This window comes from Toxorhynchites rutilus, chromosome 2 (genome assembly GCF_029784135.1).
Source record: "Toxorhynchites rutilus septentrionalis strain SRP chromosome 2, ASM2978413v1, whole genome shotgun sequence".
Lineage (NCBI taxonomy): Eukaryota > Metazoa > Arthropoda > Insecta > Diptera > Culicidae > Toxorhynchites > Toxorhynchites rutilus.
In genome coordinates, this window is record NC_073745.1 from 714,830 (window position 1) to 736,459 (window position 21,630).

The following is a 21,630-nucleotide window of genomic DNA, read 5'->3' on the forward strand; positions in this document are numbered from 1 at the left end:
GTTGAACTGGACCTCATTTCCACTTCTTTCATATGAAACACGCTGCATGCTCATTAACATCCAATCACTGAAGGAACGCGGTAAATTTGCAATGCTTTCTTTTGTTAATGATCTAATATCGCAACGAGTACAATCAGCTGAATTACTAGAAAAATAAATTTCTATGTACCTGGGCGTCAACTACGAAGTTTGTTTGTTTCTAACCAAAACATCCAGAACAAATTATGCAAACAACGCTCCTATCAATCGCATGATGCGTATATACAATCAGCACTGCGAAATAATTGACACACCAATGAATAAAAAAACTGCTAAAAAGAAACATGTAGGAATAATATTTAACTTAAGAAAACATTGGGTTGGGGAAAAAGAAATATCGTATATTGTCAATATATGGCAACCCTTAAACATATCTTGTGTTGTACTCATCGCATCGGGTCATACTATACGGCTATTCAAAGACGACAATCTGTTAGCGAATTCGTTTTTGTTCAGTTTCAACCCCAGGGCCGCACTAACTGCTGTCAAAACGTTTTTTTATCCACTCAGTTTCGCACTCAGTGTCGCACTAGTTCGCCCCGAAAGATGTTAGTTTCGCACTGAGATGTTTCACGGGTTGGCACTCGGGTTCACCAATACAACTATACTGAACTGTCAAGTTCCGAGTATTGTTTTGGAAAATCTGAAAATAAAGACTATGAAAATGAAAACCTGCTGCTTTTGCTTTTATATTATTGGAATCGTAATACAATTCGGATTCTGATTATGAAGAGTATATTCGAGTAGACGGCATTAAGCTACTTGTGCTTTCATTGGGAGGCGAACATAATGATGGATATTCAGGTGGAATAAACCTGCTTTCAAAATCAAAATTATGAATGAAAATTTACTTTAACGTATCGAATATTTATTTGATGATGTTAAAGTAAATTTGTAAAAGATCCCAGCAAACATTAAATCGTATAATTTTGCACGTGTCAAGTCTTAAGGTGGCCGTACACTGTTTGCCCGGAGGTCAAATATTTGATATTTTTTGACAGATAAGGTTTGATTTGATATTTGTACAAACACTATTATGTTTGCCACTCTTCAATTCAATTCAACAGTAGTAAACAATATCAAACACCGAACATGGAAAAAATCAACTGAATTATTCAAGGTAACCTAACCATGAACCGACAGGTTCGAAGAACAGACTGAAAAAATATTTTAGGCATCCAATAATTGAATATTTGCTTGTCGTGTTTTGTGTAAAGGGTGTGTCACATCAAATTGCATCACGGAAAAAACGCTGTAGAAATTCGCCCAGTAGACCGATCCTTTTGAAAATTATCGACAGTAAAATAAAAACTATTAAACAACTTTTGGCATTTTCTTTTTATTCATACTTCGAGCCCAAGCCCGTATGCTCGCACCTTCCTCTTTACCCCGTCCATAAGGTTCTGTACAACGTCAGGTTGTAGTTTTTTTTAAACAGAAATCCATTTTCTCTTGAAGTCCGCCTCCGATTTGACAACTTTTCTTCCGGAGGGCCTGCTTAATAATCGCCCAATATATCTCTATTGGGCGAAGCTCCGGCGCGTTGGGCGGGTTCATTTCCTTTGGCACGAAGGTGGCTTCGTACCACTCCAACACGTCCTTTGAATAGTGGCACGAAGGGAGATCCGGCCAGAAGATGGTCGGGCCCTCGTGCTGCTTCAATAGTGGTAGTAAGCGCTTCTGTAGGCACTCCTTAAGGTAAACCTGCCCGTTTACCGTGCCGGTCATCACGAAGGGGGCGCTCCGCTTTCCGCAAGAGAAGATCGCTTGCCACACCATGTACTTTTTGGCAAACTTGGATACTTTCTGCTTGCGAATCTCCTCCGGAACGCTGAATTTGTCCTCTGCGGAGAAGAACAATAGGCCCGGCAGCTGACGAAAGTCCGCTTTGACGTAGGTTTCGTCGTCCATTACCAGGCAATGCGGCTTCGTCAGCATTTCGGTGAACAGCTTCCGGGCTCGCGTCTTCCTCACCATGTTTTGCCATTCGTCGCGGTTAGGAGCCTTCTGAACCTTGTATGTACGCAGGCCCTCCCGCTGCTTGGTCCGCTGGACGAATGAACTTGACAAATTCAGCTTATTGGCGACATCCCGGACCGAACTTCTCGGATCACGTCTAAACTGCTTAACTCCGCGCTTGTGATCTTTTTCACTAACGGAACATCCATTTTTGCCGTTCTTCACCTTCCGGTCGATGGTTAGGTTCTCGAAGTATCGTTTTAGTACTCTGCTGACCGTGGATTGGACGATTCCCAGCATCTTACCGATGTCCCGATGTGACAACTCCGGATTCTCGAAATGAGTGCACAGGATTAATACACGACGCTCTTTTTCGTTCGACGACATTTTTCCAAATTTACCAAAAATTGACAGTGAAGCATGGCCAACGTGATCTATACACTCTTATCTGATTATAAGCGAAAGCTGAACATATAATTCCTAAAAATTAAATTTCTACAGCATTTTTCCGTGATGCAATTTGATGTGACACACCCTTTAGAATATATTTGATCAGTACACGTTGACCAAATTTTATCTGTCAAAAAAAGTCAAATATTTGGCTTCGGTCAAACAGTGTATGAGTACCCTTACAAGAAATCCGAATAAATCATAATCGCATATAATATCAATCAAAGTATGTATCGTGTATATTTGAAATGGCATAAAATGTAAAAACTCGATTTATTGTACCATTATCAAATTAAGTCGCAATTCGGTATAATAAACATCAATTTTATGATGTACATTGTCGTAAAATATATTTAATCCGCATCATATGCGTATATTACGCTGATGCAGTTTGTGTGTCGTATAAGCGTATAATTTAAATCGATTCAGTACTGTAGTAAATCGTGTTGCATGCTGAAGAAAATCATGGAACAAAAAATCATATTAGATCCTAATAAAGAACATATTACATCATATTGAAATGTCAATGAAATGCTGATGCACTCGAATGTTTTAACCGCTGTTAAATTAAATTACAGATAGCCGCACGAGATAATTGTTGGAAGATAATCCAAACCTATCCAGACGACCGGAGTTCGAACCCACATCGGAGCAGTTTTCACCAAGCATCAATCTGTGCCATTTTAAACATTCATATTCCACTCCCAACACAAGTCAATTATTATTTCTACAAACATAAATACTTATATATAAAAATGGCGATTCGTGAGGCGAGGCTATAATAAACATTTCACGAAAATATTTTACGCCATTTGTTTTTTTTTCTATGTCTGTAATAAATCGTATATGAGTATGGCAAAAGTCGTATTTTGGTGCTTTGACAATTCATGAATATACTCATATTAGATCGCAATTCAATTTTAACATAATCGCTATTATAGCCGGTCAAAGTTGCATATACATCCAAACAAATTCGGTAAGCATTTGTATGTATATGGCCTCCACTTTTGCATGCATATGCCAGTTAGGCGCATTATATGCCAACCAAATTTTAGGTCATATGATGTTATATATACGCTTGTTATGCGATTTAATGTTTGCTGGGATGTGATGAAATAAGAGGCTTTTTTCGATATCGCAGAAACATATTGAACGAAAACTGTGTCTAATGATGATTTTATATTATAATAATAATTATTTGTGGAACAAACAGGAAATGCATCGACAAATGCTTAAGTGAGTGTCAGAATTACTTGTGTTAGGTAATTAAACAATATGAAGTAAAAATTTTCATTCAAACTTTTATATTTTACACTGCACTTGGCCCTTCTGATCTGATAGAGAATAATTTACCTCCCAAGTAATAATATCGCCACCAGACGTCGACACTGTACATTTGACGTAGCAAATATAAACAAATCAGACTATATAACGCACACCAACAAACCACCGCATTCGTGAAACTGAAAACGTTTTTTTTTTTTACAGAGTCAGTTTGGCACTGACTAAGTTTTAAAAACGAATTCGCTATGTGCTACAAGTGTCGTTTTGACAGTGTTGTGATTATCCCAAGGGATTGCTAAGATGGCCGCCTTTTTGTAGCCAGCATAGAAAATCATGAGCATAAAAATCATAACCTGAAATTAAAATTGAAATGCTCCCATTAATGCTTTAGCAGTTATTTTAATTGCAAATCGCCAAGAAAGCTTCCGGATGGGTATCCGAACATCGCTTGCCAAAGGAAACTATCCAACTTAATCAAATATTAACATATATGACTCCAAACATTAAATACGTGAGCCCCCTAAGCGCGAGCCCTGTTTTATGCTGCCTACGCTCAATTTGCATTGGATGGGATAGGGTAGCCAGAGCCCCGGATTATCCTTTTGAGTCTCAAGTTATAGCGCGTCAAAGATGGAGTCCACCAAGCAAGATGTTCGCCATATTTTACGCTTTTTACTACCTGCGAGATAAAACTGCAACGAAGGCGGCCGAAAAAATTCGTGTAGTTTATGGACCCGATACTGTAACGATTCGCACAGCACAGCGTTGATTTGATCGATTTCGTTCTGATGTAGTGGCTGTTGAAGATACACCCCGTACTGATAGGCCAATCGTCGTGGAAACCGATAAAATCGTTGAAATCATTCAAGTAGACCGGCATGTGAGCACTCGCTCGATTGGCCAGGAACTGGGTATAGACCATAAAACCGTTTGAAACCACTTGCAGAAGATTGGATTTCAAAAAAAGCTGGATGTATGGGTGCCACACGAGTTGACCCAAAAAATCTTTTAGACCGAATCAACGCCTGCGATGCACTGCTGAAACGGAACGAAATCGACCCATTTTTGAAGAAGATGGTGACTAGTGATGAAAAGTGGATCACGTACGACAACCTAAAGCGAAAAAAATTCGTGGTCGAAGCGCGGTGAGCCGGCCCAAACCCGGATTGACGGCCAGGATGGTTTTGCTGTGTGTTTGGTGGGATTGGAAGAGAATCATCCACTATGAGCTGCTCAACTATGGCCAGAACCCCAACTCGGTTCTCTACTGTGAGCAGCTTGATCGTCTGAAGCAGGCGATTGACCAGAAGCGGCCAGAAATGATCAATAGGAATGGTGTTGTTTTCCACCAGGACAACGCTCGGTCCCACACAGCTTTGATGACCCGCCAGAAGCTACGGGAACTCGGATGGGATGGCACCCACCGTATAGTCCGGACCTGGTTCCAAGTGATTATCACCTCTTCCGGTCCATGCAAAACGCTCTTGATGAAACTAAGTTGGCCTCAAAAGTGGCTTGCGAAAACTGGCTGTCTGAGTTTTTTTGCAAATAAGGAGGGGGGGTTTTATAAGGGGGGCATAATGAAGTTGCCTTCTAAATGGCAACAAGTTTGCAAACAAAACGGCGCATATTTGACTTAAATTATAATATATAAAATATATAAGTATGTAGTCTACATTTGCTTGACGCCTAATAAAAACATTTTGGCATTCAACCGCTCAACTGGCCTGGAACCATGGCCCGAGCGAAACCTTGCCATTTGGTCCAGTTTTTTTTTTGTTGAATTATGTTTTAAAAATGCTTTAATGTGTATTTAATTTTTGTTTAATTTCAAGTTCCGATTTTTATAGATATAACCATTCTATGTTAAACAATTTGTTGTAACGAAACCTTGTGGCAGTGTCTACTTTCGTCGCTACAGACCAGTAAGCTGAAATAGATCAAAAAGGCATCAGTTTGGTCGTGATCAAATGCTTCAGAAAATCGACTGTCCATTTTTCTACCAATAGGGACAAGGAAAGACATCACCATAATTCTCGAGTTTTTTCCTGACCACAAGCTCTTAGCGAAATTTATTTAGCCTTTACATATTTGAGATATCATTTGTAATTTCGAAGAAGTCTTTGTAAACTTCGTAAATAATATAAATAAGTACTCTACAGACAAATATCACATTCACATTTATTTACATTTACTGATAAACTACTTATATATCAACGAGGTTCGTAGAACATACATTTGTCAGGAACGTCAACATTGTTAAAAACGAATAGCTTTTAAAACCAGAACATGACGTGTATAAACTAATCTACGAGTTGATTGATGATCTTCCATCAAAACTGAGGCTCTCGGGCAGCGACTGTTTGATATAATCCAACAAGCACGAATGTGCGTTGTTTTTGCTGTCATTGTGTAAATAGTAATCGTATTAGAATTGACATATTTCATGAGAACTTTCAGTCAGTACTTACTCTGGAATTCGGCGAGACGAGGTTTGACGGCTTATGTATTCCAATGCAGTAATGGCCTATGCTGTAGTGACTCTCATTTACATTATGTTGGTTGGTTACGCTTGATTCCTACCTCTCCTGTTTTGATGGACAGGTTGTGCTGAGCCATTTGAGAGAATCTGTGCTTGGCGATCTTTCTTGGGTTGAGCTATTCCTACATAAAGATGCTTGCCATCAACCAAGCGCCCAAACATATCGACAACTGCATTCAAGCCTTCCTCAACATCGTAAAAACAAACGAAACCGAATCCTTTCGAGCGATTTCCATCGAACTTCACCTTGGCCGAGATGACTTCTCCGAACGGCTCGAATAACTCCTTAAGTCGTTTATCATCGATCGTTTGGCCTAAGTTTTTGACATAAAGATTGACTCCGTGAACGCGGCCTGAATATTCTGTAAGGGATATTCCATAGTTAATATAGTCGTTATCACTTCCGGTATGTTTAGAGTAATGAAATAATAGCAACTTTTTGTAGTATTTACCTGTAGAGATAATAGATACTGTGATCGCTCTATCGTTAAAAACTTTTCCGTTCATTTGTTCCTTCGCACTTTTCGCCGCTTTTTCCGTTCTATAATCTATGAATGCAAATCCTTTCGATTTTCCATTACTGTCTAAGGCTACTCTACATTTGAAAATTTTTCCGAATTCTTTGAAGTTGTCGTGTAGTGTTTGTTTGTCTATGTTTTCATCCAAATTTCTAATGCTAATAGTGGAGTTAACCAAACGCTGCCCTGCGCCGTTTATGTGTCCCACCATCTTAATATTCATCGGGAGTCCGTTGACATGAACCCGACTTAATGTTTCAATAGCACGCTTGGCTGAAAATTCAAAAGAATAATTATGCATTTTAATCATACTACATTACGTCCGTACATGAGCAGCATGAAGACAAACAATAAGAGATGTACCAGCTTAGGTTCCTATATCCAAAAGAGTCGATAGAAGATGAAGAGAAGTGGAATAAATGCCTACCGCCATTGAAGATTCTATGAAAGATTTCACGAAACAAGTCCACAAAAGACTATAACGAATTCTTCAGCAAACAAAAACTGTATTAAATATTTCAAGTTTGCCTCAAGACATGCCAATGCTCAAACTAATGCTAAAGTTTTTTTTAATTAATAGCACTAGTTTCTCCGTTCAAGTTCTATTGTGAATTTATATCAATTGAAAACAAAATGGTGTCTCGTTTCTGATGGGATACATCACATTATTTTCAATTGAATATTGAGAAACAATTTTGATTGATTTCGTTTGAAATACATCCTAAGGAACGTCTTAGAAATGTTGGAATATTGAATGAATCTTCCACTTGCAATATTATGCTAATCTATGCATAATATTGCAAGTGGAAGATTGCAATATTATGCATAGCAAACAAAAGACCACAAAATAAAGATAAGTGAGCGAAGATAACGTGTATTTAACAGATATTAAGAATAAGTCAAAAAACCGGAGCATTATTTACCATCCAAAAGCCGATCAAAGTTGACATAGGCATAGCCCAAAGGTTGATTGCTATATCTATCATAGCATACACGAACAGATACGATATGTCCGATGCATCGAAATACTTGGAATAGTTTTTCCCTCGTTGTAGATGCATGTAAATTGCTGACGCGCAGGGACGCTACGGTTTGGTTTGAACATCCGGGATACATGGTATATAGATCACTCATATTTACTTTCACTTTCGACAGACCAACTAGAATTCGACTCTACAGAGGATGAAGTTCGCAACTAAACTGCGCTCAAATAGCTATGTTCCTCATTGTTTCCCTCGAACAAAGACGAAACAATAGACTTGTGTGGAAGTATAGAAGTACTTACAGCCTTTCCCTTCATTGTCATAAGGAAAAAAAGGAAACCTTTCTTTTTAAATTGTACCCAATATAATCTGGCTCCTGTCATTCCACTGCCAGCAAGATGAAGTCGTATAACAGTAGGCATTGCATTAGAATCCTTCTCCTTCTCGATCGAAAACAATAGATTGTACAGTTTTTACGGAAAAAAAGCCTTTAAGCTGTAAAAATATTTTTTTTTCATAGGTGTAATTTTGATTATTTGCGTTACAGAAACATTTCCATTAAATCCAATCTTCAAGAATTATTTTTTTCCGTTCTTCCGTTTTGCGGTAAATGACAAAAAATCAAAAAAGAGCCAACCAAAAACATTGACCAAAACCTACATTTTTGTTCCTGTAGGAGGTTCAATCTAATGGTTTTTTTCCTACATCACAATGCGTGATCTTTAATCAAAGTGATATTGTAGAAAAGTCTACATATTTTTAAATTTTGTAAGGTTTTGTTTTTTGTTAGGTTATGTGAGGTTATGTACATTCCGTACATAGTTGCTTTAACCTTTTCAATACGGCAGTGTGCTCCGCCGGAGTGATACCGCTGTACGGAGCACTGCGCCGAAAAGATTGCGCGATGTGCGATCGATGTAGCGTCTATAGACGACGCTTCAGCGAAGGGGTTAAACCAATTTTTATGCCCAATAAAGTGATACAAATTTAAACCTCTTCCCCTGTTGTTCACGTTGACATTGCCTCTCTTTTTGGAAACAAAGGGCCCTATTATAGAAATTAAGGCGATAAGAATTTTGCTCGTTAGACCTATTTTGCTATTATAGAAATCGAGCAATTCGATAGCACCGAGCGAGTGATAGCTATCGATGCAAGTGTCAGAACTTTTCGAGTTGTTTGGTTCACTTGTTGCATATCTTCAGAGAATTATTTTGTTTTGGTTTGCGTCCCTGATATTTTCCTTTAGGAAACATTTCAGAAACGCTTGAATATATGCAATTTTCAACACATGTTCGTTTGTTTTGATCAGTATTTGTTTTACGGTGCTGCCAGAATAGTCTATACAAGGTAAGTGTTCAATCCAACATTATTCATATTGATTATGTTATAATTTACAATGCAGAACTTACTTCCAGCACATATTTCAGTGGCTGAAAACGAGTGGACAGACAAATGTTTGAACGACTCGTTGAACCAATGGAAGCGAATGTAAACATTGCTCGAGGTATTTGTGGAGGCAGTTCAAATAAAATCCCGGTTAAGGAAACGTGGGAGGAATTCAAGCGAGGAGCTTAATGCGCTGAGACCATCAATGCGTCTTGGTTCAGAATGCCGGAAAGTAAATGTTTCTTCTACGATACATATAACTTCATAAGTAAATTTTATCATATTATTTGAATTACTATCAAACGAATTTCCTACCTAAAAATGTCTTATTCCTGCTAGCGTATGTTAGTACGTGTTACTTTTGTCAGCAATTTTCTTTTTTATTGCTATACTATACCAAACTTTCTATACCATATGCTAAAGCTGAAATGTCTTGCAAAACAATAAAGATTTTTTTAAATTACAGATTTGGATTGACATGAGGTTAAAAGTAAATAAACACTAGCACACAACAAGCGAGAATTCAGGACCTGAGGTGGTGGCCCAATACAATAAAGCTATTGACGCCGCTACAACAAGAAATCGACGCTAAAAGAGAATTACATAAAAAAAATGTTTTCCTTAAAAAAGTGGAATTTATGTGTGACTCCTTACGGAATTCCATAGATTGCAGTTGTGAAAATAAATGAAAAGATTCATTTTCTAATAATTATATTTTTGTAAAGCAAATTGTTCCATGATATCGTTTTTATTACACATCCATGCACGCATTACGCCTATTAAGCTTCATTCGTTGAGGGAATATCAGTTTTCTCCAAAACATAACCATATTAACACTTTTGGAAATACATTTTCATAGCAGATGCCTCAAAAAAAGATTTGGCATCCTTTCTATAGTGCTTCGTGGAACATTTCAAGCTTGTTTCAAAATATTTCATCACAACCGCTGACATTCGAGCTTGCTAACGAATCGAGCAGTTTTCCTCGATTTCTATAATTCCAGATTTTACTCGGTGTGATAGTGATAGTGATTGTATCGGGGCTCTGGCAACCCTATCCCATCCAATGCAAATTGAGCGTAGGTAGCATAAAACAGGGCTCGCGCTTAGGGGGCTCACGTATTGTTTAATGTTTGGAGTCATATATGTTAATATTTGATTACGTTGGATAGTTTCCTTTGGCAAGCGATGTTTGGATACTCATCCGGAAGCTTTCTTGACGATTTGCAATTAAAATCACAGCTGAAGAAACGCGCGGAGCATTTCATTTTTAATTTTAGGTTATGATTTCTATGCTCATGATTTTCTATGGTGGCTACTAAAAGGCGGTCATCTTAGCAATCCCTTGGATTGTATCGAATCCTCGATTCGATTTCTATAATAGGGCCCAAAATTCGGGAAAAAATTGTATAGCGCTTAAATTCACATTTTTTATCATGCCTGGCTAAGCTATTTTAATTTTCAAGTTGAAATGTTGTTAAACATTTTATTTTCGGTTGAAATGGAGTATATAGTATAAAATCAGATGGAAAACTATCACTCCTTTAGAAAAACAAAATCGATTTTGCATGAATTATAACCATCTAATCTAATTTCATACTGCTGGTTAGCTACTTCTAACTTTCGTATGATCACTCATCTCAAGTTCTCGATTGCGGTGTGATCTGATAAACAAACTGACAAGTCGAGAATCTGAAGTTCCAGTTCATTAAATCCTGCCATGGCTGACCTCATTTCATTAACTAGTGCCCAATTACCCACTTATCGCGATTGTTTTTGGTACAACAACAATAAATGATTCCGAAATACTTCGTTGTACTCCTGGCCAGTCTTTTGATGAAGGTAGTTATTATATCCTACACCATATACTTCATTTCTACCAAGCTCCTACACATCTCTGGAAACTCAAATAATCGAGTGGTGGGAGACGTGGTATGACACGTAGTGTGGTTTTGACTCGTCGCGGTTTTGAATTATCGCTCAAAATCGTCAGTGCCTAATAGTTGATGCTGTTCACTTTTCTAAAAAAAAAATCTATCCTCATCTAAGCATCAATTCGGAGGGTCTTCGTAGCCACTTGGTTACGCGTTCGCTTACTAAGCGATCGATCGTGAGTTCAAACTCAGGGCCCTCAATTACTTCAATTACTTACCATCTTTGTGTTGTTATAGAATAACTACGTCCACGCAAACATCATCAGCTATGGAGATCGATCCACGGTGGAACAAAGATCGATTCATCCATACAACTGCTCTGCTCTGCAAGAAACATCGGGCTGCTGTTCTATAAATAACCCAACAATGATCAATATCAATTGTCTCCGCTGTCCGGTCTGCTGAACAATGGAAGAACAGATAGAATACCCTTACGCCTAAATGGCTACTACAGTGTAATTTACCATAATGTAATGGAACATAAAACCTAACGCCTAAATGGCTACTTCTACTACTGTGTAATTTACAATTTATAGAAACATAAACATATGTACATAATAAATGTACATATGTACATGATAAAAACCCGGCTCTGTTACAGATAAAATGCTAATGAGCCTGACAAATAAATAAATGGGATTAAAAAAAAGCATCAATTCGTATAACAATAATCTACCAATAATCTTTCTGAACAACTTCGTAAATCTTGGAATATGTAGGGTTATTCGAAATATTTTCTCCGATTTTTAGCAACACAATTTTTAGGATATTTATTTATACCATCCTACACTTCGTTTCATAACTATGAAATCACTCTATTTTTAGCTTTTAGAGATGCGAAGGACGTCGGTCGAAATGATAATATGGTATACAATGACTATCTTCGTATATAAAGCAAACTTTATAACCTTAATTGTTTTGTAAACGTTCAAAGAAAACTAAAGTATCAGTGTTTCATAACTATAGAACCAGGTGTTACTCCTCATTTAACATTATTACTCCTTTATAAAATTAATGAAGATAGTTACTGTTTCCATCTATTTACACATCGTTTCAATCGAGCTTTTCTTCATCGCTGAAAAATTTAATAACTTGAGTAGTTTTAACTTCTTGGAACGTACTGTATGTGCACCGTTTTCTTGTCAACAGTTTCACATAACTGCTGTTTCCTCGTCAGAAAACAGTGCACATACAATTAAGAAAAACGTTTATAAAAGTTATAAAAATATAGTTAAGAATTCGGCTCTTTAAAACTTATATAACTGAGCCTGTAAAAACAAACGAATTAAAAAAAACTTCTATTCTTTCTATAGAAGTTCACTCAGAATACAAGTTTCAGCAAAGAAATTCAACTATATAAAAAAATATAGATGTTCAGCACTTTAAGACAGTACAATCCTTTTTGTCGATAAATACGGATGAACGATCCCGCCCAAAATTTATTTTTCGTTATCACATCCACAATTTCTTTCCAAGCGCTGTACATGGGTCCAATCGCAGAATTATTCATTGATTGATCTATCTTCTAATCTACCCTTGAAATTACCTTTTACTATAAAATTCCTAGTACTTCTACCAAAACTCGACATTATAATATCAGATTATTTTCAGACACAATTCTCGTTCAAGATTTTTCAAATGCAAATAACATGTTTCTCCGTTACGTTACATGCCCAATTTGGTAATGCAGAAATTCGTGTTTCATTTGTATGGCAGATCAACCCCCCTCCCACTCACCTTAGAGAGGGGGGGGGGGGGGGGGTGAAGTGTCTAACCCAGGTGTATGGCACGATTATCGCTATCTTACTCTACCTACCGTCACCGCATATCTCACCATCTCTCTGCTGTAAAAGTTCATCATCGACATCACGATATGTCAGATGGTGGTAAATTGGTAATTCGCGATGACAGAAAAATAGTGTCGACGTCTGGTGGGAACTTCAAATTAGGGCCATAATGTGTGTCCCAAACCCGGTCCCAAGCCGGTTCAAAAATTTTCAAATTTGAATGAAAATTTTCACATCATGTTATGTAATTACTTGAAACACGTATTTCTGACTTTCATTCAACCATATGGCTATGCAATTCCAAAATTGTGGCTGAATTTTTTGATTATAATATAAAATTGTCTTCATAAGCAATTTTCGTATGAGACTTTTTCACCACCTGCAAACAAAAATGTTTTTAATTCAAATCAGAGATCGAAATGCTCGCCGATTTGAGACGAAAAATATCCATTTTCACCCAAAGAGAAACATAGCTAAAAATATAGGAGGCGAGAGAATATTATACGTTCACTTCGATTCTCGCGAGAAACGCAGAGCCGATTTTTATTTTTCGGTGAGTTATGATTGCCGAAAAATGGTCTCGTTTTCGGTGACTCCTTGATGCCGATAATGGTTTTTCACTTCTTCAGTACAGCTGAAAACATACGGCAATATTGGGTTTCATCGTGAAGTGAACATGAGATGGATTAATATTTGTACAATTCACATGCTGTCCAAATGCAGAACGTTTGGACGCTGCTCTAACAGACTAATGTTGGTAAAGTTAGCTTTGATTTTTCGCTCCATATTTTCAGTACCAAATGAGAGACGAAAAAGCATTCTCGTTGAACTTCCGAGATAGAGATTTTCGACATTCCTTTCTCTCTGAAAAAGAATTTTCGGTGAAAAGGAAGAGACGAAAATATCAACAATACACAGTTCATCGAAAACTAGATTGATTGGATGAATATTTATCGCGCAGCCGAGCGAGAATTTCGATCTCTGATTCAAATAGAATACTAATTTGATATGGACAAGCTAATTTTCACTCATAATTTTAATTTTGAAAACGTTCATTCCGACTGGAAATCAGCTATTCGTTGACGTTCCCCTGAACTAGTTAACGAAGCTCAATGCCGCCAACGCGGATCGCTGTTTTGAAGAAAACAAATACTTTTGACGTTTGAGATGTTGGCACCAAAAACATGGCGGGTGTCATACGGCTGGTTTAACCACAATAGAATTATTTATTGCACCCTTAAACCTCCATATGCCTAATTTGGTTTCATTTGCTTGATGAATTCTCGAGTAATGCAGAAATTTGTGCTTCATTTGTATGGCAGCCCGTTTGATGAACCAGCCTAAGGCTGAAAATCTTTCCAATAAAGACAAAAAAAAATTATCAAACGATTATTTTATTTTACATTTCCCTCTGAAGTTTACATCCCAAAAGTGTACATACTTCTCGAATCTCGAATTTGCTTGAAACTGGGAAGTTCATTCGCTTCTAGTGTCTGCACGATTTTCCCAGGTTCCTAAGTTCAGAAGATCATGTTAGGACAGACATATTCCACTCTCCACAAAGGCAAGCGAGGACAAAAGTACTCGCAGTTTGCATTTATTTGCAGAGCCGATTTCCCCAGAAACCTCGGTTTTGAAGTCTGCGTTAGGGAACATTTTTCGATGAGAACAAAAGTCCCCCTACTTTCATGTATTTGCAATGCCGATTTCCCCAAGGCTGCTTGGTTTTGATGGCTGTGTTAGGGAAACCGTAAATCGGGCCAATGAAAACGATGCAGTTAGGGCGTTTAGATAACGCCTAATATTTTACAGTTATTCAATTGTTTATCTAATAAAAAACAACATTTTGTTGGTTGCGATAGATGCGTAGAAATATTCCATATCAAGTGATGCAAACATCTCTCCTATCCAGTACGAAATGGTCGAGCTATAAGCATTCGAAATCAATCATTCCTGCATGTTCTGTGTTTAGGTTTTCATTTTACCCTCCATATATTCCGGTTAGACGTAGTCCCACGTCAAAAAACTTCAACCTTCAAACCATGTAAACTATAAAAACAAATACAATAATTTATTACGCTCCATTGGCTCCAATTTGATATATCGATTATCTGAATCGGTCCAGTGGTTAAAAGTTATGATGAACTTGTTTTGTCGGTTTGTGTTTCGTTGCACGTCGTTCGATGATAAGGTTGCAATGGTCGTCATAGTAGCTAAAATATGTGCAGTGAGAGCGACAAATTTCAGCTCTGGTTGTAATATTTTTCCGTGATGAAATATGTTTAAACTATATAACTTGAGTTACAGTCAGTTTTTACCCAATACTTACAATTATTACGCTTTGAAGCAACGAAAAAGACATGTGATACAAGAGCAAGAAAGAAACGACGCATCATTTTGAAATCGAAAAATTTTATTGAAATTTAGCGAATATTTGAAACTGAATCCTGAAAAAAGCCAATACGTTTAATTTATTCTATTTCCCTTTATAAGATATTGTTGATATTATACTTCATTTGTTTTCCAGTTAAAATAATGTGATTGTATTGAATCATTTCGTGTATGAACCATGTTTTTATTCTTTACCTGATCTCATATAGATAAATATCATTTTACCAAAAAAGGCTGTATTCTTCTGATAAGCCAGCGCATTCCAAATTGTATATAGATATAATTTATTTCAAAATGTGTTTATTTCTGCAATAATAATGTTGATGATATACCTTTAGTATTTGTTTCATATTTCATTCAATTTAGTTTTTCATTTTTTTCGGTTGGGATACTTCCAAAAAGCATAAAAAAACTGATAATATTTCATAATCTATCAATTTAACGTTTGTTAGACACGTACATAATCCATGAAGAGAGGGGACGATATTCAGAGATCTCAAAAATGTGTTCCGCGGGTAGTGAAACGTAAACGGTTTATGTTTCAAATTCGAGTGAGTAGAATTAACACATGTTTGAGACATCCATTCGAAAAGATTTTATACTTGGCTGGTAGTACAGTGGTGTCATGAAAATGGCTTAATGTATGTAAATGATGTTAGTTCAACATACTAGAATGTAGATAAGAAACAAATAGCCAATATTTCACAGCCTATTCGTCCATTCGCTTGGTTTATATTTTATATAGTTGCTCTGAAACATTCATCAACAACTTGAGTAAGAGTCTAATCAGATAAGACGCAACACGCACAAAAGAGGATTAGGTGATCATTTCCTGTGTTGCATGCCATTCTAAGGGTGGGTTTAGACTAGTGATATATTCATGTGAAGAAATATGATGAGATTTATAGAAATCGCATCAACCGTTTACACTAGCGTGAACTTCTATAATGAATATATTTATATTTTCGGTGAATTTATTCACCTGAAGTAGAACTGCATCCAACTTTAGTGATTTCTCACCAGTGAGAAATTCACAAGCGTTTACATATGCTGAATTCATTCAAGTTATATATACCTCGAATAAGTGTATCATATTTATTCTCATCCGTTTACACCTATTTTCAGGTGAATAAATCCATCTATAGCTATAGATCTCCCTAGTGTAAACCCGCCATAAGATGTTGCTGAGAATATACTCAGATTAAATAGAATGCGTTGCGTTATATTTGAGTGGACGCTCTCATCATATCGGTTGAGGACATTATGATGAAATGCACTAATTTTAATGCGAAATAGTCGAATAGCAAACAACTCATTTCAATATCATTCGAGTGCGGATCTTCCTCCGAATCATCGATTTGCCTGAACCTCTGGTACAACAATTGTAGCAAATGGTATACAAAACAAACAAAATATATATCAAACTGAACGTTTACAGCACACCTGATCCAACTATAGTTAGGTTACGAACTGAACAAATAAGAATGTGCTTTTCTTCGGGACTACATGTTTATTTGTGTATTTTTGAATATACCACATTTTTTGTTTTGCTAACAGCTAGGCTAGCAACAGCTAGATCAATTTTTTATCTGGCTTTTTAGACTTGTTTTGCAGTTTTTTTATGATTTTTACAGACTTTTTCATTTTATGTTTTCTAAGACTGTCGCATCTGTTGTGATCATCTGAATTGTGTGACTTTTATTATTGTTTTTGAATCTGCTACCCTCTCTTTCTTCTATTTTTTCGATTTTTATGTCAGAGATAGTCATATATCTTATAGTGATTTTAATAGAGAATTGCTCCAACAATGCATAGCGCAAACAGTCTCAGCTATACATAGGCTGCAAATACCATACGCCGCCATTGCAATACTGGACGCAACAAACCTTTTTGTTCTTTTTCGCATTTTTTTGTATTTTTTATGTATGATATATTTATATTTTTCAGTATTTTATACGTTTTCCATTTTTTTTCAATTTTTTAATTTTTTCTTTGTTCTTTATATTGTTTATCAGAAAACCAAAAGAAAATCAAGATGTTCTCAAAAAGCGAAAAATTATCTTGCTATTTAGAGACTACCCATCAGCAAACAATTTATTTCTTTTTCAATATTAGTGCGACTACAAAATCAGAAAAACAAATTATTCGCGCTGCGTTACATTGTTTGAATATAATTTTTAGCGAATTTGAAAAAAAATAATCTTGCTGATTGTATTGTAAGTTATCTTGTTCAACTAGTTGCTCTTGTTGAATAACTCCGATCGAATGAACTTCGCCTGCCAAATTGCTACACAAATTACAAAAAGGACTTCAATAGATAACGTTCATGGTATTTGTTCCAACTGCAAACCACCTCTAAATAAGATATCTATTTTCATTCTTCTACGAATATATCCTTCAATGGTATTTTTCTCGTCGGAAAGTAAAACATAATTTTCAAAGGGTACATTTAAATGTGGAAGGGATACGAAGCAGTTCATTAGTTGCTTCAAAAATGAATCAATTTTTAGTCGCATCTAATTATTCATTTACTGTGGTTGAGTCTTTTGCTGATGAGCATGCAGCACAGCAACAGCTTCCTCGACCTTGGCCTTCAGTGACTCGCTGTGCTCCAGCATGTGTACGAGCTCAGAGTTGTCAATTTCGAGCAACATTCCGGTAATCTTACCTGCGATCAACGGATACATTGGCTCGATAAGTGGGAAGAGACGTTCACCTAACATTTGCTTTTGCTCGGCCGGTTGGGCTGCAGCCAACATCGTGGCGGTGAGCGGCTCTTGTCCTGGAAAAACAATAAAAATAAGAGTTTTGCTGAATTCAAAAATTTCTATCATAAAGTACCTTTAACATGGACAGCTTGTTGAGCGACCGGTTGAGGCGGAATTGCAACGGGCTGTGCAGGCGGATTGCGCATGTTTTGTGTGTACTTGAAATTAGCAGCACGAGCTTGGTTAGCTGCCATCTGCGTAGCAACAGGACGAGCTGGCATGTTAGCACCAGCCTGTTGACCAGTGATTGGCCGAGCAGGGTTACGCATGGCGGCGTTTGCTGCTTGGGCAGCTTGTGGATTCTGTACTTGCTGTTGATTTGCACGAACATTGCCAGCCTGGCGATACTGTCCTCCAGCTGCTGCTGCGGCCATTGCTGGATAAGTACCACCAGTTGCATTGGTAGCTACCGCATTTTGATTGGCCGCATTTGGACGGAACCAACCAGGAGTTGAACGGATTTGGCTGACTTGCTTGCCAAAGAATCGCTGAGGTTGCGCGATAGTTGGAACATAATATCCACCATTACCACCCGGCTGGAAGATTTGTCCCATATGTTGCATGCGCATATTCGCCATACGTTGCATGTACTGTGAAGCCAAATGTGCTTTACGGTCTTCCTTACGCTGTGCCAAAGCTACATACAATGGCTTACTACCAACAATACGTCCATTCATTTCAGTAACTGCCTTCGTGGCCTCTTCAGCAGCAGAGAAACAAACGAAACCGAATCCTTTAGAGCGGCCTTCTTCCAACATGACCTTAGCCGAAGTGATTGTTCCGAACGGAGCGAATTCTTTGCGTAGACGCTCGTCATCTATTGTATCATCTAGATTCTTGACATACAAATTGACGCCCTGATAACGTGTCAAACGTTCCATCTTAAGTTGTTCGAAGCGTCGTTTCAATTCCATTTGACGCTCGTTCTTCTTCTGGGCACGACCAACGTACAGAATCTTACCATCGTTCAGCTCCTTTCCGTTCAAATCCTGAACTGCACGTTCGGCCGATTCCGGATTTTCGAATGCAACAAATCCAAAACCACGGCTCTTGGTTTCCTTGGTCATTACGCGATGACTAGTAATAGTTCCGTACTTCTCGAACATCTCTTTCAAAGAGTCGTCAGTTAATTCATCGCCAAAGTTCTTGACGTAAACGTTTGTGAACAGCTTAGCCTTTTCGCCGAGCTCCTTCTCGCGCTCCTTACGTGGAATGAAACGTCCAACGTAGACTTTCTTAGCGTTCAGCAACATTCCATTTACCTTCTCAATGGAAGTATTTGCAGATTCCTCTGTTTCAAAGTGCACAAACCCGTATCCTTTTGAGTTTCCTTTATCATCTTGAGCTACCTTGCAACTGAGGATATTTCCAAAGGCTGAGAACGTATCGTACATAGCCTTGTTGTCGATGTTCTTGTCCAAGTTCTTGATGAACACATTACCAACGCCCGACTTGCGTAGCGATGGATCACGTTGAGACCACATAATACGAATCGGACGCCCCTTGATCAAATCAAAATTCATAGTGTCAAGCGCACGCTCAGCTGAAATTAACGAATCAATTACTCATCCGTGGAAAGAGAAACTAAACGCATAACCCAACCACATACCACAAAATTGTATTACAATTCCAATGATTTCAATATTTTTTCTATAACCTTCACCATAGGTGCTATAGACAACAATCTCAAAAAGCCATTCGTGAAAAAACCAAGGCCGTTAGTCCCATTCGGAAGCCAATGATTGAGGCGTAGGAAAAAATCATTGAGAATGAAAGAATCATTTAATGTCGCAGCATACTAAACTTCTAAAAACCAACCAGCGAAATCAAATATTTGTCCAACTTCATTCATAAATATCAATATATGTTCATGTTGTCTTGCAGTATCAGTCCGACTATTTCCTTTCATCATATTTCAACAACGAAATCAAATGTTTCATCGCGATTAACTTTCTCTTTTGTTCGTTGCAGCATACGGAAATTTTATGATTCATTCAAATACACATATATTTACTTCGTCCAAAGTGCAGCAACACATACACGAATGTGTATATGACGATGACATGGCGCAGATAGAGAAAAGAAACATGTTTTCAGAGTAACACAGATGATGTAATAATTGTGTAAATTCGTTTTCATGTTATAAAATCAAGAAAAAATTTATGAAACATATGTGATTAGCATAACATTTCCAGGTTTTCATTATTTCATCAGCTATATACTCCCCCTCATGAAAACAGTAATACAATATGGCGGCCAGTGGTTCGATGTAGTGAAATGCATGAAAACACGTGTAGAAAAATAAAAAAAGAAAAGGCATAATTTACCATCTGCTGGCTGTTGGAAGTTGACGTAGGCATAGCCCAACGAACGACGGGTAACGACATCACGGCAGACACGGATAGAAAGTACAGGACCAGCCGACGAAAATTTTTCGAACAGTATCGCCTCTGTGATATCTGCGTGCAAATCACCGACGTACAAAGACGCCATTTGGTAGTTGGGACCTCCGGGATTCATGATTCGTTTTTCAATTCACTTTCACTTTGCTCTGCTGCTCTTCTCGCCAAATCCACTCACTTCCTCGTAAACGTATCGCTAGGCAGAAAACCAAGTCCCACTCCAGTAATCCGTACACGTAGCTACTTTCTCCCTATCGATGAAAAAGTTTTTTTTACTTCAAGATTCGTTCCGAAGGAATATTTATATCAGGTATTCTTTTCCTCTTTACGAACAATTTGACGCAGAAAAAGGAAAATAATAACACAAAAAGGCTACACACTTGCAATTTGCTCTAATTTTTCACTTTTTACGATTTTTTTTGATATTTTAGATAATTTTATAATTTTTTTTTGATTTTTGTAATATTTTTTGCACAAAAAGTGAGTGGTTGTGCGATCTTTAAGTAAGAAGCACAACCTCACAACGTCAGCGACACTCTTTGTCTGAAGCGACGGTAGCAATTTTGGATGCAGAGTGGCATTCGTGCAGTCTACCCTGAGCAGCCCTTCCTGCTCACTCGCACGTGAACTTAGGCTGTCGAGTGGGACGAAGCACGAACATGACAGTTTTTTCAAACAGGAAGCAACCAAAAATGGCTGCTGCACGAAATTTCGTTCGAAAACTACTTATCACCAAGGTAACGACATGTTGGTACTTTATTGCAATCCCAATATGATTAAAATCAATGATAAAAAAGCAAAACTTTTTGCTTAAATACTTGAAAAAGAGATTAAATGAGAAAAAGTGTATGCTTTATAAAGAACATTGGCTACTTACAATTCTTACTTACCGCTAAGGCGGAAAATATTCGAATTTACATTACTCGGCTTTACTTTGCTGTTTCAATTTATTTCCTCTTGACGAATGAATTTGAAAACCAAAGCAAAGCATTCAAAGGTTATTTTCACAGGAAATGAAGATCCCGATGTTTTCCAATTCGTCAAAAAGATATTTTACAGAGCGCGTCCGACGCTTTTAGAACTCGAAACTATCAATGAATATTTTTGGGAGAAAATGATTGCTTTGATTTGGTATGAAAAACGATTTAATTTTCTAGGGATGAATTGAAAATGTTTATTTATTGTTCC

The 21,630-nt window shown here is 37.4% G+C and overlaps 2 protein-coding genes across 3 annotated transcripts; both read right to left on the reverse strand.

Annotated features, from left to right (window-relative positions):
* Positions 1-5,884: 5,884 nt before the first annotated feature.
* LOC129769722 (polyadenylate-binding protein 4-like) lies at positions 5,885-8,009 on the reverse strand. The gene is made up of 4 exons (XM_055772155.1): positions 7,716-8,009; positions 6,727-7,065; positions 6,204-6,636; positions 5,885-6,134 (listed from the first exon to the last, which is right to left on the reverse strand). The coding sequence occupies exons 1-3, from the start codon at positions 7,924-7,926 to the stop codon at positions 6,299-6,301; spliced, it is 888 nt and encodes a 295-aa protein (XP_055628130.1). The 5' UTR covers positions 7,927-8,009; the 3' UTR covers positions 5,885-6,134; positions 6,204-6,298.
* A 7,264-nt stretch (positions 8,010-15,273) lies between these two features.
* Positions 15,274-21,002, reverse strand: LOC129767770 (polyadenylate-binding protein 4-like). Of its 2 annotated transcripts, none has more exons than XM_055768957.1 (4): positions 20,823-21,002; positions 20,368-20,693; positions 18,114-19,583; positions 15,274-18,054 (listed from the first exon to the last, which is right to left on the reverse strand). In XM_055768957.1, exons 2-4 carry the CDS (start codon positions 20,558-20,560, stop codon positions 17,801-17,803), a joined length of 1,917 nt encoding a protein of 638 aa, XP_055624932.1. In that variant the 5' UTR covers positions 20,561-20,693; positions 20,823-21,002; the 3' UTR covers positions 15,274-17,800. The 2 variants fall into 2 exon arrangements, with proteins under 2 accessions (XP_055624932.1, XP_055624933.1); XM_055768958.1 differs by having other exon boundaries at positions 20,776-21,002.
* Positions 21,003-21,630: the final 628 nt, after the last annotated feature.